This window comes from Heterodontus francisci, chromosome 20 (assembly GCF_036365525.1).
Source record: "Heterodontus francisci isolate sHetFra1 chromosome 20, sHetFra1.hap1, whole genome shotgun sequence".
Taxonomy (NCBI): Eukaryota; Metazoa; Chordata; class Chondrichthyes; order Heterodontiformes; family Heterodontidae; genus Heterodontus; species Heterodontus francisci.
This window is the reverse complement of record NC_090390.1, coordinates 70655147-70676553: the sequence shown is the minus strand read 5'-3', so window position 1 is coordinate 70676553 and position 21407 is coordinate 70655147. Positions and strand designations below refer to the sequence as shown.

The following is a 21407-nucleotide window of genomic DNA, read 5'->3' as shown; positions in this document are numbered from 1 at the left end:
GGCATTAAGTACAAAAGCAAGGAAGTTATGCTGAACATTTATAAAGCTCTGGTTAGACCCCAACGAGAGTACTGCATCCAGTTCTGGTCACCACACTTCAGGAAGGATGTGAGGGTCCTTGAGAGGATGCAGAGATTTACCAGACTGGCTCCGTGGATGGATAATTTTAGTTGCAACATTAGGTTGGAAAAGCTGGGTTTGTTCTCCTTAGAACAAAGGAGTTTGAGGGGAGATTTAATAGAAGTGTCCAAGATTATGACAGGCTGAGATAAGTTAGACAAGAAAAAACTGTTCCGATTAACAAATGGTACAAAGACTAGGGGACACAAATTGAAAGTTTTGGGCAAAAGATGCAGGGGAAATATGAGGAAGAACAGTGGGTGGTAATGACCTGGAACTCGCTGCCCACAAGGGTGGTGGAAGCAGAGACAATCACTGACTTCAAGAGGAAGTTGGATGGCCACCTGAGAGAAATAGACCTGCAGGACTACCGAGATCAAGCCAGGGAGTGGGAAAGACTGCACAGCTCCTTGGAGAACCAGCATAGACTTGGTGGGCCGAATGGCCTCCTTCTGTGCTGTGTATGACTCTATTACAAATAGTACTGTAATTTCTATTTGAAGTTCCTCCTTTCACCGATCACATTAGAGGGCTGTTTCACCAAGGAGCAGGGGAGAGAAAATGGACGGCCATGCTCGATGCAATGTTCACACATCATTCCTCTTTATGATACAGAAAAAGAGTTCAACAGAAAATGGAAAAAATAGAAAGAAAATTGAATGGCCATCATATGCTGGCGCACATGTGCATTTAATTTTGAGATTTCTTGCTCATTTTAGGGGTTTAACAAGCTGCAAGAAAGAATCACAACCCCTCTACCAACATTCCTGCTGTGATAATCTGAACTCAGCATGGACCAGAATCAAACCTGGGACCTCTCTAGTCTGAGTAGCTCAAATACTCACTTTCTTAACCGGCTGGTCATGAGGGAACCTGCGACAAAGATTTTTGTTTTCAATTCAGTGAGCAAACTTTTTCCTACCATAAAATAAAAACTTAAGTTTAGAATGAGAACTAAGTTCGAGCTATCAAGCCCACCCCTTCCATTTAATCATGAGTAAACATGGAGCTCACAGTCCAGTCTGGCGCCCATTTGTATCCCATAAACTGTGGCCTTTGGCAAGCTTACTGATTCATGGGTCCCTGGATCTCCATTTAAAGCCTCTATGGCTACGGGATGCTGAGCACAGTGTGACTTGTTGCTCCTTTTATTTGCTATTCAACATTTGGAGGCACAGGAAATGCTATTAGGAAGCAGGCTTATGACGTACTTAGTATGCTTGATAATCTCTCCCCATTACTTAATCCTTCGAGTGAAACAATACCAACAGGTAACAGTTTTATGAAGAAATTCAGGAACATCTTCCCAATTACCTAAAGTAATCTAATGAAACTCCAAATATTACAATCCAATATAATGATTTAACGTCACCTTTCAAATTCCACAACTCACAATTCCATTGTACCACAGGCTGGAATCACATTGTACTATGGATTATTTGATCATCTACAATCATTCCCTTATTGTTCTTATAACCTTCAGATGTTGCTGGAAAACAATCAGCAGCAAACAGCCTGGTCTCCTGTCCAAACTCCAGTTGGGACCGCTGGTGTCCCTACTGCCCTCCAACACTCACTCCCAGAAGAGATCAGCTAACAGCATCGAAAGGGAATCGAACCCGATACAACCTTGGTGTCAGGGCTCAATTCCTCATTGGATAAGCTCGCTAAGCCATGCAAGAGAATTCCAATATAATAAAAGCAAAATACTGCGGATGCTGGAAATCTGAAATAAAAACAAGAAGTGCTGGAAATACTCAGCAGGTCTGGCAGCATCTGTGGAGAGAGAAGCAGAGTTAACGTTTCAGGTCAGTGACCCTTCTTCAGAACTAGCACATATTAGAAACGTTAAAGGTTATAAGCAAGTAAAGCAGGGGTGGAGCAAGAGATAACAAAGGAGAAGGTGTAATTAGGACAAGGTCACAGAATAGCTGACCAGAAGGTCATGGATCAAAGGCAAACAATATGTAAATGGTGTGTGGAAAGACAAAGCATTAGTACAAATAGGGTGTTAACGGACTTAGAATTGATCAGCCGCAAGTACAAACACAAAAAAACACAGTTGGTAAGCAAACTGAACAAACTAAGATGAAATAAAATAAACACAAAAAAAAAAATTTTTTTAAGGAAAAAGAAAAAAATAACTAAAAATAAAAGTAAAATGGGGGGCCCCGTCATACTCTGAAATTATTGAACTCAATGTTCAGTCCAGCAGGCTGTCGTGTGCCTAATCGGTAAATGAGATGCTGTTCCTCGAGCTTGCGTTGATGTTCACTGGAACACTGCAGCAATACCAGGACAGAGATGTGAGCATGAGAGCAGGGGGGAGTGTTGAAATGGCAAAGCAACCAGAAGCTCGGGGCCCTGCTTGCAGACTGAGCGGAGGTGTTCCGCAAAGCGGTCACTCAGTCTGCGTTTGGTCTCCCCAATGTAGAGGAGACCACATTGTGAGCAGCGAATACAGTATACTACATTGAAAGAAGTACAAGTAAATCGTTGCTTCACCTGAAAGGAGTGTTTGGGGCCTGAGATAGTGAGGAAAGAGGAGGTAAATGGGCAGGTATTACACCTCCTGCGATTGCAGGTTGCTCAGCAAAGGTCTCAGTTTTATCCCCTTACGCCCCCACTTCAATGAATTCGCGCTCGGCATGACGTTGAGCTCTTCTTCCGTCGCTTCCGCCTCCGGGCTCACTCCTTTGACCAGGTGTCCTTCCCCTGATCAGGAGACCGATTCATCCACCTCCAGCATTCTCCCTCTACCTGGACCCCTCCCCCTGGGCTCTTACCCACTTGTCATTGAAAACTGTCGGCGCGACATTGGTCATCTCAATTTCTCTGCCTCCCTCACTCACTCTAACCTGTGCCCCTCTGAATTTGTGCACTCCGTTCTCTCAGGTCCAATCCCGAAATGGTCATCAAACCAGCAGACAAGGGTGGTGCTGTTGTTGTATGGCGTACTGACCTCTACCTTGCAGAGGCTCAGCGCCAACTCTCGTACACTTCTTCCTACCCTCCCTCTGGACCATGACCCCACCACCGAACATCAAGCTACTGTCCACAGGACTGTCACTGACCTCATCCCCTCTGGAGATCTTCCCTCTACAGCTTCCAACCTCATAGTCCCACAACCCCAGACAGCCCGCTTCTACCTCCTTCCCAAAATCCACAAACAGGACTGTCCCGGCAGAGCCATTGCGTCAGCCTGCTCCTGCCCCACTGAACTTATTTCTTCCTATCTTGACTCTATCTTTTCTCTGCTGGTCCAGTCTCTTCCCAGCTACATCCGTGACTCTTCTGACGCCCTACGCCATTTTGACAATTTCCAGTTTCCTGGTCCCAACCGTCTCCTCTTCACTATGGACATCCAATCTCTCTGCACCTCCATCCCCCACCAGGACGGTTTGAGGGTCCTCCACTTCTTCCTTGAACAGAGGCCCAACCAGTCCCCATCCACCACCACCCTCCTCTGCCTGGATAAACCCGTTCTCACATTGAACAACTTCTCCTTCAACTCCACTCACTTCCTTCAAGTAAAAGATGTTGCAATGGGTACCCGCATGGGTCCTAGTTATGCCTGTCTTTTTGTGGGATATGTTGAACATTCCTTGTTCCAGTCCTACTCAGGCCCCCTCCCCCAACTCTTTCTTCGGTACATTGATGACTGTATCGGTGCCATTTCCTGCTCCCGCCCCGAACTGGAAAACTTTATCAACTTTGCTTCTAATTTCCACCCTTCTCTCACCTTTACATGGTCCATCTCCGACACTTCCCTTCCTCGACTTTTCTACCTCCATCTCTGGTGATAGGCTGTCTACTAATATCCATTATAAGCCCGACTCCCACAGCTACCTCGACTACACTTCTTCACACCGTCTCCTGTAAGGACTCCATTCCATTCTCCCAGTTTTTCCGTCTCCGACGCATCTGCTCTGATGATGCTACCTTCCATGACAGCGCCTCTGATATATCTTCCTTTTTCTGCAACCGAGGATTCGCCCCCACTGTGGTTGACAGGGCCCTCAACTGTGTCCGTCCCATTTCCCGCACCTCTACCCTCACCCCTCCCCCCACCCCCCCTCCCAGAACCGTGACAGGGTTCCCCTTGTCCTCACTTTCCACCCCATCAGCCTCCATATCCAAAGGATCATCCTCCACCATCTCCAGCGTGATGCCACTACCAAACGCATCTTCCCTTCCCCTGTCACCATTCCGAAGGGATCGTTCCCTCCCTGACACCCTGGTCCACTCCTCCATTACCCCCACCACCTCGTCCCCTTCCCATGGCATCTTCCCCTGCAATTGCAGGAGGTGTAATACCTGCCCATTTACCTCCTCTTTCCTCACTATCCCAGCTCCCAACACTCCCTTCAGGTGAAGCAGCAATTTACTTGTACTTCTTTCAATGTAGTTTACTGTGTTTGCTGCTCACAATGTGGTCTCCTCTACACTGGGGAGACCAAATGCAGACTGGGTGACCGCTTTGCAGAACACCTCTGCTCAGTCTGCAAGCAGGACCCCGAGCTTCCGGTTCTTTGCCATTTCAACACTACCCCCTGCTCTCATGTTCACATCTCTGTTCTGGAATTGCTGCAGTGTTCCAGTGAACATCAACGCAAGCTCGAGGAACAGCATCTCATTTACCGATTAGGCACACTACAGCCTGCCAGACTGAACATTGAGTTCAATAATTTCAGAGCATGACGGGCCCCCCATTTTACTTTTATTTTTAGTTATTTTTTCTTTTTCCTTTAAAAAATTTTTTTGTGTGTTTATTTTATTTTATTTCATCTTAGTTTGTTCAGTTTGCTTACCCACTGTTTTTTTTCATGTTTGTACTTGCGGCTGTTCAATTTTCAGTCCGTTAACACCCTATCTGTACTAATACTTTGTCTTTCCACACACCATTAACATATTGTTTGCCTTTGCTCCATGACCTTCTGGTCAGCTATTCTGTGACTTGTCCTAATTACACCTTCTCCTTTGTTATCTCTTGTCCCACCCCTGCTTTTCTTGCTTATAACCTTTTACATTTCTAATATTTGCTAGTTCTGAAGAAGGGTCACTGACCTGAAATGTATACTTTGCTTCTCTCTTCACAGATGCTGCCAGACCTGCTGAGTATTTGCAGCATTCCTGGTTTTCATTTCAGGAGCATTCCAATCCTGTTTTCCGGACTCTGAATGATTTACATTGTGCATGTTTAGCAACAATGTTCAGCTGCAACAGCTTCTTACCAACGCTAAGGTGAGAACATGTTGCAAACCAGATATTTCATTTATTTGGCGTAGTTAGTCAAAGCAGCCATTGTGGAGCTCTGGAGGAGGAAATCCAGATCAAACTGCTTGTTGTGGGGGGAGGGAAGCTTTACAAACAATTGAGTAAGTAGATTATTTGCAGAAGCGAACTAATGGGCGGCACAGTGGCGCAGTGGTTAGCACCGCAGCCTCACAGCTCCAGGGACCCGGGTTCGATTCTGGGTACTGCCTGTGTGGAGTTTGCAAGTTCTCCCTGTGTCTGCGTGGGTTTTCTCCGGGTGCTCCGGTTTCCTCCCACAAGCCAAAAGACTTGCAGGTTGATAGGTAAATTGGCCATTATAAATTGTCACTAGTATAGGTAGGTGGTAGGGAAATATAGAGACAGGTGGGGATGTTTGGTAGGAATATGGGATTAGTGCAGGATTAGTATAAATGGGTGGTTGATGTTCGGCACAGACTCGGTGGGCCGAAGGGCCTGTTTCAGTGCTGTATCTCTAATCTAATGCATTGATAAGTAAAAGATCCATCTGTGTAAATTCACTGCAAAACTTCTTGTTAACTCTTATGTTACTTTTTACATTTTAAGTTCACCTTTCAGCTATAAATAGGTTAACTGCCTCAGCAACTCCAGTGATGCTAAGAATTGGGTCACAGAGCATTACAGCGTTACTGTAGCTTAACTTGGTCTTGCTTTAACAGTTAATTAAATTAAATGTTGATTGATATAAATTAAATTATGCCAGAAAAAATTCAAATTTCAAAAGGTGATCTCAAAAGGTCTTACTTCTGGGTTCTACAAAGCAGTGTAACATTTAATATTACAGAACTCCCACTATCAAAGGTACAACCTTTAACCATCATGTCCTTACACCCTGGAATGCTACCCTTAACCCCATACAACTTTCCCCAACTTCAAAAGCCTCCTACAAACCCATCCATTCAATCAGTGCTTTGCTCACTTACCTAAATTCTTCTTTCAACTCCTCCTGGGTATCCAGTCCCCTGGAAATTTCAGACTTGCAGCAGTTTTGTTTTCCCACTTGTAATACACTTCACTACATTAAAGCCGTGATACAACCACATTTAGCTACAACTAATGTAAGGTCATCATGGTAAGACAAAGCTCTATATATATATATATATATATATATATATATATATTATATATATAAAAAATACATATACGTATTTTAAAACTGCAAATGAAGAATGGGTCAAATTTCCAACCTTCACAGCAAACCATCTGAGCCAACTGAAAGGATCACTGACACAAAACATGCGTCAGCACAGACAAGCTGCAGCTTAATTAGATATGACAGTCATTTCTATTTGGAAGGCAAACAGGATGCAGGTCTACTGATGAATGAGTCTCATTCTCAATGCCAGCTTACAGGTTGTTCGTACAGATTTCTACACTCGGGGTGAGTCAAGCTACTTTTCATGGGAAAAATGAGATAAAGGGACAGCATCTTCACGTAACAGCTTTCAGGAAACCTTCTCCTGTCCTTTTGCAAACAAATGGCAATATAAACAACAGCAAAATACTGCAGATGCCGGAAATCGGAACGAATAACAGAAAGTGCTGGAAATACTCACAGGTCTGTTCTAATGAAAGATCAAAGACCTGAAACGTTAACTCTGCTTCTCGCTCCATGTTGCCAGACCGGAGTATTTCCGGCACTTTCTGTTTTTATTTCCAATATAAATAACCCCGTCCCCATTTTTTCCCAGACAGCAGCGGTTGGTGATGATTGTGTTATTCCCATTTACACCTCCTCTCGATCCATCTTTTGTTTCTTTACTTGTCCCATTACCATCTCCTGTCATCTGCCCTATCACCAAACTTGCTTCTTGTTCTTCCCACCTGCCCCACCACTGTACTTGCTTAAAACCTGTTACATCTCTTTTTCCATCTCTGACAGCAGGCCATCAACCTGAAACGTTCATTCTTTTTCTGTTTCCACTTTTTTTTGTTTAATTGCTCATGGGATGTGAACATTGCTGGCTAGGTCAGCATTTGTTGCCCATCTCTAATTGCACTCGAACTGCTGCAGTCTATGTAGTGTAGATACACCCACAGTGCTATAAGGAAGGATGTTGACCCAAGGGCAGTGAAGGAACGGCAATATAGTTCCAAGTCAGGATGGAATCACTTGGAGCAGAACTTGCAAGTGGTGGTGTTCCCATGTGTGTGCTGCCCTTGTCCTTCTAGGTGGTACCGGTTGCGGGTTTGTAAGGTGCTACTGAAGGAGCTTTGGCAAGTTGCTGCAGTGCATCTTGTAGATGGTACACACTGCTGCTACTGTGCACCAGTGGTGGAGGGAGGGAGTGATTGAAGAGGTGCATGGGCTGCTTTTTCCTGGATGGTGTCGAGCTTCTTGAGTGTTGTTAAGAGTTGCACTCATTCAGGCAAGTGGAGAGTATTACATCACACTCTGCCTTGTAAATGGTGGACAGACTTTGGGCAGTTAGGAGGTGAGTTACTCGCTGCAGATTTCCCAGCCTCTCACTTGCCCTGGCAGCCATAGTATTTATATGGCTGGTCCGGTTAAATTTCTGGTCAATGGTAACCCCCAGGATTTTGATGGTGGGGATTTCAGTGATGATAATGCCGTTGAATGTCAAGGAAAGATGGTCATTGCCTGGCACTTCTGTGCCACAAATGTTACTTGCCACTTATCAGCCCAAGCCTGAACGTTGTCCAGGTCTTGCTGCATGCGGGCACAGACTGCTTCAGATTCTGATGAGTCGTGAGTGGTACTGAACATTATGCAACTATCAGCGAATATCTACACTTCTGACCTTTGGATGGAGGGAAGGTCATTGATGAAGCACCTGAAGATGGCAAACTCCTGCAGTGATGGCCTGGGGCTGAGATGATTGGCCTCCAACAGCCACAACCATCTTCCTTTGTGCTATGTATGACTCCAACCAGTTGAGAGTTTTCCCTGATTCCCGGACTCCTTGATGCCACATTTGATAAAAAGCTATCTTGATGTCAAGGGCAGTCACTCTCACCTCACCTCTGGAATTCAGCTCTTGAGTCCATGTTTGGACCAAGGCTGTAATGAGATCTGGAGCCAAGTCGCCCTGGCGGAATCCAAACTGAGCATTGAGGAACAGGTTATTGCTGTGTACGTGCCACCTGATAGCACTGTCGATGACACCGTCCATCATTTTGCTGACGATTGAGAGTAGACTGATGGGAGGGTAATATGCTGATTGGATTGGTCCTGCTTTTTGTGGACAGGGCATACCTGGATAATTTTCCACACTGTTGGGTAGATGAAACAGCTTGGCTAAGGGCACAGCTAGTTCTGGAGCACATGTTTTCAGTACTACTACTGGATGTTGTCACAGCCCATAACCTTTGTGGAGTCAATTCCTCCAGTTAGTTGTTTAATTGCCCATCACCTTTCATGACTGGATGTGGCAGGACTGCAGTGCTTTATCTAAACCTTTCGTTGGGGGATTGCTTTGCTCTATTGCATGCTTCTTCCACTGTTGAGCAAGCACGTAGTCCTGTGTTGTAGCTTCACCAGGTTTGTATCTCATTTTTAGGTATGCTTGGTGCTGCTCCTGGTATGCTCTCCTACACTCCTCATTGTACCAGGGTTGGTCCCGTGGCTTGATGGTAATGGTAGAGGCAGGGATGCGGCAGGATATGAGATTACAGATTGTGACTGAATACAGTGATTCTGATTGAATACGGATGCTGCCTGACCTATTGAGTATTTTCAGCATTTTCTGTTTTTATTTCTGATTTCCAGCATTTGCAGTATTTTGCTTTTGCAATGATGTAAGTAAACATCACACATGATATCACTGGGATAAAACGACACACAAAAATCCAAGAGCTTTTGAAAAAAATTTTCGCGAAGGAGTATAGATTTAAAACATTCCAGATAATTCATGAGTAACACCACAGAAGATTTGTTAGTAATTCACAGAACTTGCACAAGGTAAAAAGAATTGTGTGTCTTTCAAGCTTCATTTTACTGTTAAGCACCTTCCAACATTATTTTCTTTTTTAAAAACTCATAATTCATAAAGCCAAACTAGCAAAGTCAATTTTCGAATGATATGCACTTTAGCTGCTAACAGTTTTGTGAGCGTGTCACACACTTTATATGCAGACATTTTTCACCAACCTGAATGAGTTCGCAATTTGTCACTCTCACTGATCAGAAACATCACCAATATTTTAATGTCACTAGATTTGTCGTGCTGTCAGTGGGATCTCACTATTACCCTTACTGAAGATCTCTCACTTCCATTTTCCCCCATAGAGAGGGGCAGCCTCTCATGCTCTCTCAGTTACTGGAGTTCCCTTCCTAGCATTTCCTCCCCATTAGTGTGTTATCTCCACTGGATTTTCCCCATTAGTGGAGGTCTCTCTCTTTGTATCCCCATTTCTTAGGGTTTCTCACTCTATCCCATTTTCTGAGGGTTATCTCCATTACTGCCGGTCTCACCCTCAATATCTTCCTTTTTTGGGGGGTCACTCTTTCTATCTCAGTTTATTTCCTTCTCTAGTCATCTCTCATTGATTTCCCTATAGTATCTTCCTATTTTCTAGGGGTCTCTCAATCTCTGCCCTCAACACCTTCCCTTTTCTAGTGGCCACTCTCAATCTCCCCCCACAGTATCTTCCCATTTTCTGGGAATCACGCAATCTCCCCCCTCAGTATCTTCCTATGTTCTGTGGGTCTCTCAATCTTTCCCCTCAATATCTTCCCATTTTCTGGGGATCTCTCAATCTTTCCCCTCAATATCTTACTATTTTCTGGGGTCTCTCAATCTTTCCCCTCAATATCTTCCCATTTTCTGGGGATCTCTCAATCTTTCCCCACAGTATCTTCCTATGTTCTGTGGGTCTCTCAATCTCTCCCCTCAGCATTTTCCTGATTTCTGTGAGTCTCTCAATCTTTCCCCTCAATATCTGCCTATTTTCTGGGGTCTCTCAATCTTTCCCCTCAATATCTTCCCATTTTCTGGGGATCTCTCAATCTCTCCCCACAGTATCTGCCTATTTTCTGTGGGTCTCTCAATCTCTCCCCTCAGTATCTTCCCATTTTCTGGGGGGGGGGGGGTCATTCAATCTCCTACCTCACTATCTTCCTATTTTCTGGGGTCTCTCAATCTTTCCCCTCAATATCTTCCTATTTTCTGGGGATCTCTCAATCTCTCCCCTCAGCATTTTCCTGATTTCTGTGAGTCTCTCAATCTTTCCCCTCAATATCTGCCTATTTTCTGGGGTCTCTCAATCTTTCCCCTCAATATCTTCCCATTTTCTGGGGATCTCTCAATCTCTCCCCACAGTATCTGCCTATTTTCTGTGGGTCTCTCAATCTCTCCCCTCAGTATCTTCCCATTTTCTGGGGGGGGGGGGGGGGGGTCATTCAATCTCCTACCTCACTATCTTCCTATTTTCTGGGGTCTCTCAATCTTTCCCCTCAATATCTGCCTATTTTCTGGGGTCTCTCAATCTTTCCCCTCAATATCTTCCCATTTTCTGGGGATCTCTCAATCTCTCCCCACAGTATCTGCCTATTTTCTGTGGGTCTCTCAATCTCTCCCCTCAGTATCTTCCCATTTTCTGGGGGGGGGGTGGGTCATTCAATCTCCTACCTCACTATCTTCCTATTTTCTGGGGTCTCTCAATCTTTCCCCTCAATATCTTCCTATTTTCTGGGGATCTCTCAATCTCTCCCCTCAGCATATTCCTGATTTCTGGGGGTCTCTCAATCTCTCCACTATGATTTTCCCACCCTCATTCTCTCCATTTCTGGGGTCTTTCTCTCTTATTCTTCCTCCAGCCCTCGGGGTCTATGGTTCAGTACCTTGATCCAGCGTGGTCTTTTCCAGGTCCCTGATTGCGCCGCCGGTACGCGCGGGGCCGGGACTCCAACAGCCGGCGGTGCCGAGCGCTCAGACCCTCCTGGGCCGGGTCAGGCCAGACGCCCCCACCCGCGGCATCGCCGGCGACCCTTCCACTCACCTCAGGACATCGTAATGCTCTCAGACCTGACTCCGGAACCGCCAAGGCATCGCCTCGCAACCACAACTGGCACCGACATACACACAATCCGCCGTCCCGGTCTCATCGAGCTGCCACACACAGGAGAAACTCCGAACCGCATGCATACACGCGACGTATCTTCAACAGCACTCCTCCGAGCCACACGCCAGCGCCGTCTTCTCTCCTCCCATCCGCACGGTGGCGCTGTCTCCATTCCTCCGAGCCACACGGTGGCGCCATTTCCGCTCCTCCCAGCCGCACGGTAGCGCTGTCTCCACACCTCCGAGCCACACGGTGGCACTGTCTCCACTCCTCCGAGACACACGCCAGAGCCGTCTCCTTTCCTCCCAGCCGCACGGTGGCGCTGTCTCCACTCCTCCGAGCCAGGCACCAGAGCAGTCTCCTCTCTTTCCAGCCGCATGCCGGCGTTGTCTCCTCTCCGCCAAGCACACATCAGCATCATCTCCTCACCTCCCATCCGCACGGTGGCGCCCTCTCCGTTCCTCCCATCCGCACGGTGGCGTAGCAGCTGGTTCCAACTCGATTTTCATCTGGTTTGTCTGATGCGATTTTTTTCTTGATACTTTAGATGCATAAACAGCTCCTGATATTAACAGCGCGGTACCATGTTATATTATTCTGATTTTGATGTAATTTTCATGCCTTCATTTCCCTCATAGGGAGGTTAAATAGGGCAGGAGAAGGCGGCCTCGCTTTCATTTCAAGATGGCGGTTGTGGGCAGGCTCTGGACCTGCGGCGGCCCAGTCCAGTGAACCACGGCTCCAGAGGCAAGTGCTGCTTTATTCGGGATCCATGGAAGTGAACGTTGGCCAGTGGAGAAGGGAACAGGTAAGAGGGTAGGCAACGGAGTCACTGATTAATACGTTAAGCTGCTAAATGTTTTAACCAATTCACCCCCTCTAAATTGTTGCTGGTGTCATTTATAATTCAGCAGCATGGCATCCTTGTCCTCCAAAGAATTCAAAATCTGCATTCTCATTCACAAATCCCACCATGACCTTGCTGCACTCTCATCGCTGCAACGACCTCCAGCTTAACCTGCCATACACCTCCTCCACTATTCTGGACCTGGACAATTGTGTTTGCTTCCCTTGCGCTCTGTTGTTGGTAAAAGAACCCACTACCAAAAGCATCTTCCCCTCCCTTCCCCTGTCAGCATTCGGAAGGGATCGTTCCCTCTGCGACACCCTGGTGCACTCCTCCATTACCCCTTCCCATAGCACCTTCCCCTGCAATCTCAGGAGGTGTTTGATCTGCCCATTTACCTCCTCTCTCCTCACTATCCCAGACCCCAAACACTCCTTTCAGGTAAAGCAGTGATTTACTTGTTGTACTTTCAATGTAGTATACTGTATTCGCTGCTCACAATGTGGTCTCCTCTACATTGGGGAGACCAAATGCAGACTGGGTGACTGCTTTGCGGAACACCTCCGCTCAGTCCATAAGCATGACCCTGAGCTTCCAGTTGCTTGCCATTTCAACACATCCCGCCTCTTTTTCCACCCCCCCCCCCCCCCCCCCTCCCCCCCACTCTCATGCTCACATCTCTGTCCTGAGATTGGCGCAGTGTTCCAGTGAACATCAACGCAAGCTTGAGGAACAGCGTCTCATTTACCGATTAGGCACACTACAGCCTGCTGGACTGAACACTGAGTTCAATAATGTCCGAGCATGGCTGACCCCCCATTTTACTTTTATTTTTAGTTATTTTTTCTTTTTTATATTTTTTTTTTTGTGTTTTTATTTTATTTCATTTCATCTTAGTTTGTTCAGTTTGCTTACCCACTGTTTTTTTTCATGTTTGTACTTGTGGCTGTTCAATTTGCAGTCCGTTAACACCCTATCTGTACTAATGCTTGTCTTTCAACACACCATTAACATATTGTTTGCCTTTGCTCCATGACCTTCTGATCAGCTATTCTGTGACCTTGTCCTATCTACATCTTCTCCTTTGTTATCTCTTGCCCCACCCCTGCTTTACTTGCTTATAACCTTTCACATTTCTAATATTTGCCAGTTCTGAAAAAGGGTCACTGACCTGAAACGTTAACTCTGCTTCTCTCTCCACAGATGCTGCCAGACTTGCTGAGTGTTTCCTGCATTTCTTGTTTTTATTTCAGAATTCCAGCATCCGCAGTATTTTGCTTTTATGTAAAAGAACCCACAGTTTGATTTTGTTTCAAAAATATATTCTGTCAGTTTTGTAAGGACGCATCACAATGCAATACTGAAGTTGCAATTTACATATACAGAACAATTAGGTTATATCATATTAAACTTTCCCTCATACATACAGCCCCAGGGGGTTTTACACTGGCTCCATCTGCTCATTATGCTATGTTGAAGGCCCTAACGTGGGGCCTTTCCCCATTGAGCCTTTGCAGTGACTGCACCAAGCTTCATTGCATCCCACAGCATGTAATTCCAGACCTTGAAATGTGTCAGTCTGCAATACAGTCGCAGATAGCTCCTTGCACCAGAAAACCTACAAGTTTTGGATGGACTAAAGGGTGCCTTTCACTGAGTTGATGGTTTTCTTGGAGCAGTTGATGTCTGTGTCAGCATCCATCCCTGGGAACAGTCCATAGAGCACAAAGTCCTGTGTTACGGAACTGTTCAGGATGAACCTTGATGAAAACCATTGCGTCTCTCTTCAAACACATATTTCAAGTAGAGATAGATGATAGTCTCTTCCCCACTGCAGTCGCCTCCAGTACAGCTTACGGTGACGCTGAAACTCCGTCTGTACATGAAGGGTCTGATGGGGAGGGCCCTTCTCACCACAAGCTAAGCTATATCTTGATGCTTGTTTGAAAGTTCTGACAATGAGGCATTGTATCAAATTACTTTGACAGCCTGCTCGAAGAACCATTCGACATAATCCACAATCTCCATTTTCCGCAGGACCTCAAGGATCTAATGTGCAGACCACTACCTGATTGACTTGTGGTCAAAAGTGTCTTCCGCTACAAACTTCTCAATGACGGACAGGTGGTGCAGCATAGTCTAACTAAAGGGAACTTTCTGCAGCAATGTTATCCGGAGATCTGTGTATTGTGTCCCTGTGGATGTGGTCCATTTTCGACCTCCAGATAAAGGGGAAGATGGCTTGGGTGACCTCCGTGGCACAGGAGCAGGGTATGGGCCAGAGCTGCACCGTTGTCAGCAACACCGAGAGCGCCTCGCACCTGATGACCAGGGTCTTGCCTGCAATCGATCGGAAGTGTTGTTCCCATGTGCCCAGTTTTTGTTTCACCTTCGCTATCTGCTTCCTGTTCTTGGTGCATGTCTCAGCCCCTCCAAACCATATTCCCAGCAACTTCAGGTAGTCTGACATAACAGTGAAGGGGATAAAGGATTGGTTGGTCCAGTTTTCTAAAGAATATGGCCTCGCTTTTTCTGCCACTTACTCTGACTGCTCAGGCCTTTTCAAACTGGTCACAGATGCTCATCAGTCTGCGAACCAACAATGGATCTGAGCAGAAGACAGCGATGTCATCCATGTACAGGGAGGCTTTGACCTGAGCACTCCACTACCTGGGATCCTCACTTCTCTTGTGCCTGCATTCTTCCTGATGGACTCGGCAAAGAGTTCGATATGACATGAATATGACAGAGGAGGACGGCCTTGCCTGACTCTAGATTTGATTGGAAAGCTTTCCGATTCACATCCGTTGACTAAAACTGTGCTACCAATGTTTGTGTAGAACCGTTGGATTCTGTTTCAGATTTCTGCTCCAAACCCCATTTTGGAGAGCATGTCCATTGTGTAGGTGTGCAATATTCTGTCAAAGGCCTTCTCCCTGGTCCAAGCTGATGAGGCAGGGGTCCACTCCACTGTCCCGCACGTAGGCGATTGTATCCCTGTGTAGTGTGAGGCTGTCGGAGATCTTCCTGTTGGGTACAGTGCAGGTCTGATCAGGGTGAATCAACAACTCCAGAGCAGACCATGTTAAGCAGTGAAACAGGCCAGCAATTTCTAATCTCTTCCTTCTGCTTGTAGATGCCTTTCCTCATGGATTCTGACACGCTGCTGGCCAGAAGCATACTCTTGTACACTTCCAGCAGGTTTGGGCCAATCCAGTCCCACAGTTTCGAATACAACTTGGCCGGTAAGCCATTGCTTGCAGGAGTTTAACTCTATTTGAGGAACCCGATGGCCTTTGTCAGTTCGTCCAGAGTTTGCTGCTTCTCCAGCCTCTCCCGTTTGCTATCATCTATGACCTCTGTAATAGAGGACAGGAAAGACTAGGAGGCTGTGCTGTCTGAGCTTCACATCATCCAGCCTGGCATAAAAGGATTCGCTGATCCTTAGTATGCCAGGCTACAATGATGTTACTCGGCCGTCTCCTTTATTAGACTGCTGATCGCAGAGTGCTCTCTGTGCACTTCTTGGAAGAAGGAGTGCAAGGATGTCTCATCCTGCTCCAGGAGCAGCCTCTGGACCAGAAGATGATCTTGAAGGGCTCTGAGGAGAAGAGCAATGCCTGCTGAGTCTTCATCTCTTGGAGATCCTCCCTGACATTGGCCCCCATCGACTGCAGCAGGAAAAGACTGCATGCTTTTCTGGAGTCAGGACATTGTGTGGTGTGGAGTGTGTGGGTGTCTCTCTTGCCCTCTGAACATCTTTGAGGATGAAGAATCTGTTGATGTTTGTTTTGATCGCTTCCCAGCAGTGCGCTGAGGAATCAAAAAGGGATTTCATGGTTCTCCAACTTTTGTAAACCCTTTTGAGTTCCTTATTGTTTTCTGGGCATCAGTTTCATGTTCAGCTTCCATACCCCCCCCCCACCACCCCCCCGCCCCCACCAGCCAACCCTCTGGTTTTCCTGTAGGTGGCAGTCAGCCAGTAGGAGGCAGTGGTCAGGGAAGAGCACTGGCTTGATGTCAGTGGATCTGACTGTTGAATGTGTCACAAATGGGAAGTCTATCCTGGAATGGAGGAAACACCTGGTTTTGATCAGGTGTATCTGCTGGGTGCTCCATCTGCAGGTTTGCTGAAGATGTTGCGTAGCGTGGTGTCTTTTACTGCTTCCGTCTGGAGTCTGAACTCTGTCAGATCATCATTGATAATGCCGCTGAACTTATCACCTAGAATGACCCAGCTGGATGTTGCCAGCAGCAGATGGCCAGTCGCTCGCTCTTTAGAGCTGGGGTATACGCATTGACTAGCTAGAGCAGAGTGTTTTTGTACAGTACGCCTGCTACAAGGATGCGAGTGCTCACCACCTCCTTTACTTGGGTGATAGTGACATTGTCTTCCTTGCAGCAGAATGCCCAAGCCAGAGGAACGGCAATTGTTGTCACCTGACCAAATCAGTAGCCCATAGGACGACCATTGCCTGTAGGTGCTGAGGTGTGGTCGCATTCCTGCAAGAACAACCTTTGACCTCCGTGAAGCACTTCAAGGTCCAAACTCATCACGTAGCATTCTTAGCGCTACATGCATTGATTGCTATTTTTAAACCCATTTTTTAAAAGAATTACTTGAGGCCTCTGACAACTGTAGTCTTGATTGGGATGATGTTTGGTCGAATTCTGCCTTAATTATTGGCACCACTCCTGTGGTAACAGAATTTTGCTAACTTCTGAGTCGTTTAACAATAAGAACTGTGAGGAAAATATTTGTAATTCTAATGGAAAGAGACTGTTTGTAACAAATGTTTACACCTAACAGGAAAAACAGCTTAATGGGAAAACCTATTCTGGCTTTTGACTGCACAGTACTTTCAAGTATCTCCTTACTTGGGGAAAATGTTCACTGTCCATAAATAATAGATCACAGTCGTTCTTTTATAAATCTGCTCTTGCTTATGTTGTTTTTATTGCACTTAGTTTGATTGCTGTGCTCTGCAGTCCTTCTTCCATAGGTTGCTTCAGTGGCTGGATATCCTGGACCCGTCAACATTATTAGCATCAAATGTAAGCAGAATTTAATTTAAAACCGTTGATTACGTGTAGAGTTATTTTTTTTAACTGAAGGGGTTTGAATAATGTTTAATCGTTTAAAATTCTCATCCTTGTTTTCAGATCCCTCCATGGCTTGCCCCTCCCTATCTCTGTAACCTCCTCTGCATGAGGTAGTGGGTGTTAATTGTATATTATTTATGTTTAATTGTATGCAGGTGGTGGATATTAATTGGGGATTCACTTGTGCTCCTATAAATAGGAAAAGACTGAAACTGTGTTTGCAATGCGTATCGCCGTAAATAAATGTGTACAAAAGTGTGTTAAGATTGGCTCCAAACCTATCCTTCAGCAGCTGGCTTTCTGGAGTGTAACAGCATGTAATAGAGCCTCACTCAAGTGCAGCACTGCATGGTATTATAGCCCTCTACAAAAATAACCACTAGATAGGAATAAAGCTCATGCTTGTTGTAGGTGTTATCGTGTTCTACAATTCAGCATTTTTGAAAAAAATACAGAATCTGCATTTATATAGTGCTTTTCACAGCCTCAGAAAATACCAAAAGGACTTTGCAGCCAATGAAGTGCTTTTTAAGTGTAGTCACTGTTGCAATGCAGGTAACATCAGTTTGCGCACAGCAAGATCCCCCAAACAGTAATGAGATAAATGACCAGATAATGTGTGTCTCATATTTCAGAATGTCAAATGTATAGGAGAAAATGCCACTCATTTCAAGCTGGCTTCTTCTAATCTGAAGTTGATGAAGCACCTGATTATCTGCAAGTATATCTCAATAATAGCAAGTAACCTAATTGACCTCATGCCTTGTCTGTTAACGGATTAGGTTCTGCAGCCTTAAAGAGACAGTCCAGAGTAAATGCAGCTCCACCTTAGCAGCTGTGGCTTAATGGGTAGCACTCTCGCCTCAGAGTCAGAAGGTTGTGGGTTCAAGTCCCACTCCAGAGACTCGAGCACGAAAATCAAGCCTGATACCCCAGTGCAGTCAGAGAGAGTGCTGCACTGTCAGATGTGCCGTCTTTCAGATGACATGTTAAACCAAGGTGCTCTCGGGGTAATGTAAAAGATCTAATTGCACTATTTTGAACAAGAGCTGGAGAGTTAGCCCTGGGTGTCCAGGCCAATATTTATCCCTCAATCAACACCACAAAAACAGATTATCTGGTCATTATCAAATTGCTATTTGTGGGAGCTTGCTGTGTGTAAATTGGCTGCCATGTTTCTTGCATTACCACAGTGACTACACTTCAAGAGTACTTCATTGGCTGTAAAGTGCTTGGGGATGTCCAGTGGTTGTGAAAGACGCAATATAAATGCAAGTCTTGTCTTTTCGTTCCAGCATTATGCATTGCAAGTTATATGGTAAATGTTCCAGACATCATAAAACAATGTGTCATCTGACTTACTGTGAGCAATGCCACAGGAGATCTGCATACATCTGAGTGCAAAGTGGAAGTCATGCCAATGAAAGTTTAAAAAAGGGAACTGAAGTAACACTGATTGAAGACAAATATGTCATTGTCGTTGCAGGATCATTTCGCATAATCCACAGAAAGGTGGATGTCTGTAAACTAAATACAATAAATGAATTCGATTGTATGGAGTTTATTTCTGTGTTGTTGCTTGAACCTATTGACAGACACCCACATCTGTCTCCGCATTAGAACACTGGTATACAGTGGGGTTCTGCAGGGCTCATTGTGAGAACCCCTACTTTTCCTGATATATATTAATGACCTAGAGTTGGGTGTACAGGGCAAAATTTCAAAATTTGCGGATGACACAAAACTTGGAAGTATTGTGACCTGTGAGAAGGATAGTGATCAACTTCAAGAGGACATAGACAGGCAGTTGGAATGGGAAGGCAAGTGGCAGATGAAATTTAATGCAGAAAAGTGTGAAGTGATTCATTTTAGGAGGAAGAATGGAAAAAGGCAATATAAAATAAAGGGTGCAATTCTAAAGGGATTGCAGGGGGTATGTGCACAAATCATTGAACGTGGCAGGGCACGTTGAGAAAGCAGTTAATAAAACATATGGGATCCAGGGCTTTATAAGTCAGGGCATAGAGTCCAAAAGCAAAAAAGGTATGATAAACCTGTACAAACCACTGGTTCGGCCTCAACTGGAGTGTTATTTCCAGTTCTGGGCACCACACTTTAGGAAGGATGTGAAGGCATTAGGGAGGGTGGAGAAAAGATTCACGAGAATGATTACAGAGATGAAGAACTTCACTTCCGTGGATAGGTTGGAGAAGCTAAGTTTGTAATTCTTGGAGAAGAGAAGGTTGAGAGGAGATTTGATAGAAGTGCTCAAAACTATGAGGGGTCGGGACGAGTAGATAGGGAGGAACCTTTCCCGTTGTTGGAAGTATTTAAGGGTTTTGGCAAAAGAAGCAACAGTGACATGAAAAGTTTTTTTTATGCAGCGAGTGGTTAGGATGTGGAATGCACTGCCTGAGAGTGTGGTGGAGGCAGATTCAATCATGGCTTTCAAAACCAAATTGGATAATTATCTGAAGGGAAAAAATTTGCAGGGCTATGAAGAAAAGGTGGGGAAGTGGGACCAGAAAGGTGGCTGAATGGCCTCCTTTTGTGTTGTAACCAGTCTGTTTCTACAACACCTTGACAGTTCCAGTCTGAGAGCCAAAACCCAAAACTGTTCAGATTACACAGGGAAATATTATAATTCAATTGCTCTATATATACTTTTCTCCATATATCCAGTGCAAAGGACAGCTAGGAAAGCCCACATTTCCTATGAACTGCAACATCACCTTATCCACAAAGTATGAGGTGGCTTGCTCTCTATTCATTGAGCTTATTATTCTGAATTATTGTTCACCTCCAGGATTGCTACCCTGCGGGTTTAGGATGAACAATATGCCCCTTATGCTGTTGATAAAGTCATTTAATGTAGTATGAGACATCTTATGCCCTTCACAGACAAAAATGCACCAACTTATCATGAGCAATACCATGCTAAATCTGCCGATAGTTTTATCTTTTGATTTGTAACTTTCAATTTAGGGAAAAAATTCTGTTCAGTCTTGCTCCCTGTGTTATATTTACTTACAAGCATGCAGGGGAGGGGGGGGGGGGGGGTGCGGGTGATGAAAGTATGCTGCCAATTTATGTCTTTTGGAGGTTTTGGATTTTACAGTATGAAGGGATGGAAAAAGAACAGACCTTTGTTCCCTTTTTTTCCCCAGTCTAGAAGGGAGATTTATCACCCATTCATATCCATCTGCTGGAAAATCTACCCCAGGATTGCACCAGAGAGGAGCAGATGATCTGCTGTCTTGCCTGTCTCAGTACTGTCACCAAGAGCTGTGAAGATATTCCCTGCGCATTTCCCGTTCTTATTCCTTCCTGCCTTTGATGAAATGCACGCTTCTGTCCGGGTCCTCATGCTGCGATGTAGTTGGGAAAGCGAATCCTCTCCCTGCCTTCCACCCCACAGTGGAATCTTGTGGCATGAATCTGTGTCCTAGCACTTAATGAAACAGAAGGTTGGAGCTGATGCATTGTTGATGGCCGCATCACCTAGTGGAAAAACAATTGTAAAAGTTGAGATTAATTAAAATGATTTGAGGATGCTACATGACACTGTGCAGTGTTCAAGTTAAGGAGCGGAAGTCGGTATCAGCTGATTGCCTCCAATAAAATAAAAATGTAGCTATTAAAAACTGTATTTGTGTATTCTTCAACAGAAGGAAATAGAAAATGCTCGAACTCTGCTACATTACAGTATCCCGAGTCTGAAGGAGACCGTGAAAGATGAAAAGGTGAGTGAGGCAGAGAGCAGAAATAAGCTACTGTAAGAGGTAGCCATCTTCTCGGAGGTTTTCATTAAAAGCTTATTTACTTCTGTAACTTATTTTTGATTATTTATGTTTAACTGTTCCATACGTTTTTCAACTGTTATCTTTTTCCTCTTTCAGATTAAAGAAGCATTGAAACTTATTCTGGTGAGCAAAATTTCTTGAAAGCTGGCTGAACTCATCAAGGACGCAATAAATCTGTAACTAAGATCCTGTCTGTAACTTGATCATGCTCCTTG

At 45.1% G+C, this 21407-nt stretch overlaps 2 protein-coding genes across 5 annotated transcripts in view; one reads left to right on the top strand and one right to left on the bottom strand.

Annotated features, from left to right (window-relative positions):
• The window catches only part of gpam (glycerol-3-phosphate acyltransferase, mitochondrial), an 80111-nt gene extending 68549 nt beyond the window's left edge, over window positions 1-11562 (bottom strand). For 2 of the 3 annotated variants that reach the window (XM_068052996.1, XM_068053001.1), the window contains exon 1: window positions 11377-11562. The gene's annotated coding sequence lies outside the window, so the exon portion shown is untranslated. The other variant, XM_068052998.1, reaches the window with a different exon arrangement.
• sfxn4 (sideroflexin 4) overlaps window positions 6712-21407 on the top strand; it is a 40200-nt gene continuing 25504 nt past the window's right edge. The window contains exons 1-5 of one of the 2 annotated variants that reach the window (XM_068053002.1): window positions 6712-6796; window positions 12078-12247; window positions 17276-17341; window positions 21058-21132; window positions 21289-21315. In XM_068053002.1, coding sequence (XP_067909103.1) covers window positions 6739-6796; window positions 12078-12247; window positions 17276-17341; window positions 21058-21132; window positions 21289-21315 — 396 coding nt within the window. In that variant the 5' untranslated portion in view covers window positions 6712-6738. Of the gene's footprint in view, window positions 6797-11772; window positions 11952-12077; window positions 12248-17275; window positions 17342-21057; window positions 21133-21288; window positions 21316-21407 lie in introns of those variants that run through there. The other variant, XM_068053003.1, reaches the window with a different exon arrangement.